This window comes from Guillardia theta, assembly GCF_000315625.1.
Source record: "Guillardia theta CCMP2712 unplaced genomic scaffold GUITHscaffold_139, whole genome shotgun sequence".
Classification (NCBI taxonomy): Eukaryota; class Cryptophyceae; order Pyrenomonadales; family Geminigeraceae; genus Guillardia; species Guillardia theta.
The window spans coordinates 42875-46843 of NW_005434535.1; the positions used below are offsets into that span (position 1 = coordinate 42875).

Below are 3969 nucleotides of genomic sequence, written 5' to 3' on the forward strand. Positions count from 1 at the left end.
TTTTTGGACATGAGGATATGATGGAATACGGTCCGTGATGAAAATCGAAGTGTAGGAGGATAAATGAAAGCACGAAACCGAAGCTAGTCGGTGCAGCAGGCTTCAATGAGTTGCGTTGTAGAAAGGATCGTCAGCTTTGTTGAGAGTGTATGCGGCAACATAGGAATCCAAAAACTCAGAATGGACGAATAGAGGAATATGGACTCATCATCTTTACGATGCATCCAAGTAGGTCAAGCAGAGGTTGCATTCAAGTAGGTCAAGCAGAGGTTGAGGAAGGTTGGGTGATGTAGCAGGGGGTCGTTCGGGTAAACTTGATGGTCCATGGACAGGCTCATGTCCGAACGAATTGTAGACGTGAAAAGAGATCCTTTACTCTGCAACAAAACACCTTGTCACTCACGCTGACCATGAAAAACAGGCACCGGTATGCAGAGACAAGGAAACAGGCTTCATTGCTGTGGAGATGAGTCAAACCTTTAAGGAGTTTTGTGGATCAGAGGCAGCTGGCTTGAGTCGATGCATTCTAATAGTTTCTTGATGTTGAAAGCTTTTAGGCTTGCCAGCTATTTCTCCGACGGTCTGGCTTCAACTACTCACGAGAACCCACATGCGTAATTTCAAGATGCACAGTTCAATGAAGCTCAGGCCTTTATGGCATGAGGGATTTCCACAGCTTATGGGAAAGACTTTGATTCTTCTGTCTATGTTGGTTGCCTTTGCAACAGGCGAAGTTTCGCACGATCATTTGGACGTGCGGCAGAGTTGTGAATTTATTAACGCAGCCAACGTAGGTGGCTCGCATTTGCAACCTGTTGAGTTGCCTGCGGTGTCCTTTGAGCAAAGGATCGATCACGACACAAATGCTTTCTGTTACGCGAATGCCAACGATTCTGATGGACAAACTTCAGGGTTTATGGATCGGATCTCTGATCAAGACGTTTTGAACGATTCCACCGAGCAAGTTTCGAATGATGACATTCAAAATGGCGGCAGAGCCAGACAATTCACGACCAAGACTCTTGAGCTGCCTTGCAATCTCGATGAAGTCGTTAAGACCATCCAATCTGCCAAGAATATTCTAGTCGTGACGGGTGCAGGTATCAGTGCGAGCTGCGGCATTCCTACGTGAGCATCCTTTGAATGTGCTTCGTTTCCTGATGCTCGCCAGGTTCCGAGGAGATGGTCAATTTTACAGTACTGTTGCAAGAGAGTTCAATCTTCCCTATCAACATGCTGTGATGGATATCAATTATTTCAAAGAGGACCCTAGGCCATTCTACAAAGTCGCTCAAAGGATCTACCCTGACAACCACAAAGCGAGCCTGTCTCATTTGTTCATCAAAAAGCTTGAGGAGGCGGGCACCTTACTCCGTGACTATACGCAGAATATTGATACCATGGAGAGGTAAGCCCTTGTTCTTGACGAAATGTTTCTTGCAAGCTGATTGCCTCGTAGGAGCGCAGGTATTGAACGAGTTGTGTATTGTCATGGTTCATTTGCGAAAGCCAAATGCACTCGTTGTGGCGTTGAGGTCTTTCAAGACCTCGAACTGTTAGCCGATGACATCTTTATAGATTGATGGTCGGGAAATCAAATCCGAGATATTAGCTGGAGAGGTTCCGCGATGCCGAAGATCGCAACAGGTACAAGAGTCGGGGTTGAGACTTTCAACGTCTGTGAACTTACCTGCATGTTGCAGTGTGGTGGAGTGATCAAACCATGCATAACATTCTTCAATGAGCCTTTGCCTGAAGAATTTCACGAGACCTTTCAAAGCGATGCACGCAGAGCTGATCTCCTCATTGTATAATGCTTCTTAATATGCCGCATATTCCTCACATGGTCGATAGGTGATGGGAACTTCGTTGTCCGTGGCTCCAGTTTCATACATACCGATGATTTTACGCAATATTCCATCAATTTTCATCAATGTTGATGCTGTTCCCGGCAGCGAGGTAAAGGCAATCTCAGCATACATATGGTCTAATACCTACCCACACCAGGATGGTGTGTTCGATTACTTCTTGAAGGGTCCCTGCGATAAATTCATAGCTGCATTACTTGAGCAAGGATTGTCCTCCAAGCTGTGCGGAGAATCTCGAAGCTTCTGCGCAGAAGAAAATCTTGATAGCAGTGCACACGTTGAGAGCGCCATGGACAGGCAATCGGCAGTCTCCGACATTACACCAGATTCGTCTGTTCGTTCAGATGAATCTGACGTTGTCGCTCCTGTCACTTCAGCGATACGTCCCCAGTCATTGATTGTCGGCTTGTCACCTCCAGCCTCACCGAGATCCACCAGCCTTCTTGAGGACAGCGAGAAGCTCACGTTTGTGCGTAACCGTAACGTCGGAGCCGTGGTAAAGGATGCAGGTCTAACTTTGCTGCGAGTTGGATCGTCGCTGGAAGGCGAAGTAGATGTCGAATCAGAGGACTGGATCAAGAACCTAATGTGGGGCCTTGACAAGGACAAGGTGAGTCTTACTTGTTGGATGGCCAGGGAAGGGACGGGGGGTATGACAACCATGTTGCAGATGCATGTAGCGGACTTGCGGGATCTCAAGCGATGTATTTGGAGGATGATTAGAAGGCGCCTGTGGTCTACTAGGGGGTCCACGTCAGCTTTGAAGCCTCAGCTGACTGTCTCCAAGAAGTCGCTCAAGAAGGGGGGGAGCTCACCGACCAGAAGGCGAGAGAAAAGAGAGATTCTGTACCCACACTTGGTGCCTCAGATGCTGTAAGGGCTGCCGTGCTTCAGTTTATTCTTTCATGTATCATATCTGTAGTTTCATTCTGTATGTCTCTTATACATGTACAAAGTTTCCCTACTTGACCCTGCTTCGTCTTCCCTATATCATTCCTCCCTCTGTCATGCCTGGACTACACCATCCTTGACAGCCTCTTCTTCCGGCACCTCAACAAAGCTGAATCCTGAGAGATTCCGTACTCCAGCCTCCTCAGACAGAGTGAAGGGGACGGACGATGTCGAAGTCGATCCTTTCTCCCACCCTTCCTCCTGCTGCGGGCTCGTCGACCTCTTGGATACTACAAGTTGCTCCTGGAGATCATCGACGATGGAAGCAGTGGCTCTCTTTCCAAGCTTGAACAAGGCATCGAAGTTTGCTTCGCCGAAGACTGATCCCTCTGGACTCCAGGAGTTGCCCAGCAGCATTCGCCTGCATCCCTGCTTCGCCTGCTCGTATACAATCTTGATCCTCTGCATGAGTTCTTCCAGCTTCTGCTGGCTGTCCATCCTTCTCCTGTAGGCTCCTCCTCCTGGCAGCAGGATGGGGTTGATTCTTGTGCAGCTCGGGCGGTTGAAAGCTTGTTCTTGGGGGAGCAGGTCTGAGTCTGCTGGCGTCCAACGGCTCTTGAGGAGGATGATGTATCCCTCTTTAACCACCACGTCCTTGCCCTTGCTGCTCTGCTTCTCTTCCTCTACCTTCATCTGCAAGCTCCTGGAAACATCCGACAGGCTGGTAGGCGAAGCCCCTCCAGCTGCGGCCAGGCTCATGTAGTGCACCTTGAGCCGCAAAGTCCGCGCATGCGGGTTCCTGTGGAAGTCCCGGACGACGGTCCAGATGTCTCCCTCGTGGTCCCGAGGAGGCAGGAAAGCACAGCCCAGCTCTCTGCGAGCACGCTCCACCACCTTGAGGAAGGCCCAGCATGGGTCCGCCTGCTCAACGTCACCCGGGGGAGAGGCGCCAAACTTCTCGTCGACAGTTGAGTCCAAGACGACTATAAGGGAGCATCTCCTCCTCAAGAGCTCGAAAAGGCCCAGCTGATCGACCTGCACAAAGTCAGGAGGAGCCCGGGGACGAGCAGCAGCGAGCAAGAGCCGCTCGCACTCGCGCACCTGATCCTCGTCAGATACGAAGAGGAGGGAGGAGGTCGGACGGCCAAGGAAGAGGTCCCGCAGCAGCTTGTGGAGCAAGAGGAGGTAGCTGTGCTGCAAGAGCGTCCGT

General features: G+C 50.3%; 1 protein-coding gene across 1 annotated transcript; it reads left to right on the top strand.

Moving 5' to 3' along the window:
* Positions 1 to 916: 916 nt before the first annotated feature.
* Positions 917 to 1968, top strand: GUITHDRAFT_80288 (hypothetical protein; the record flags this gene model as incomplete). Its single annotated transcript, XM_005821668.1, has 6 exons — positions 917 to 1128; positions 1172 to 1408; positions 1460 to 1535; positions 1579 to 1647; positions 1668 to 1808; positions 1855 to 1968. Coding segments are annotated over 6 exons (849 nt in total), but the record flags the coding sequence as incomplete, so codon positions are not given.
* Between the last annotated feature and the right edge of the window lie 2001 nt (positions 1969 to 3969).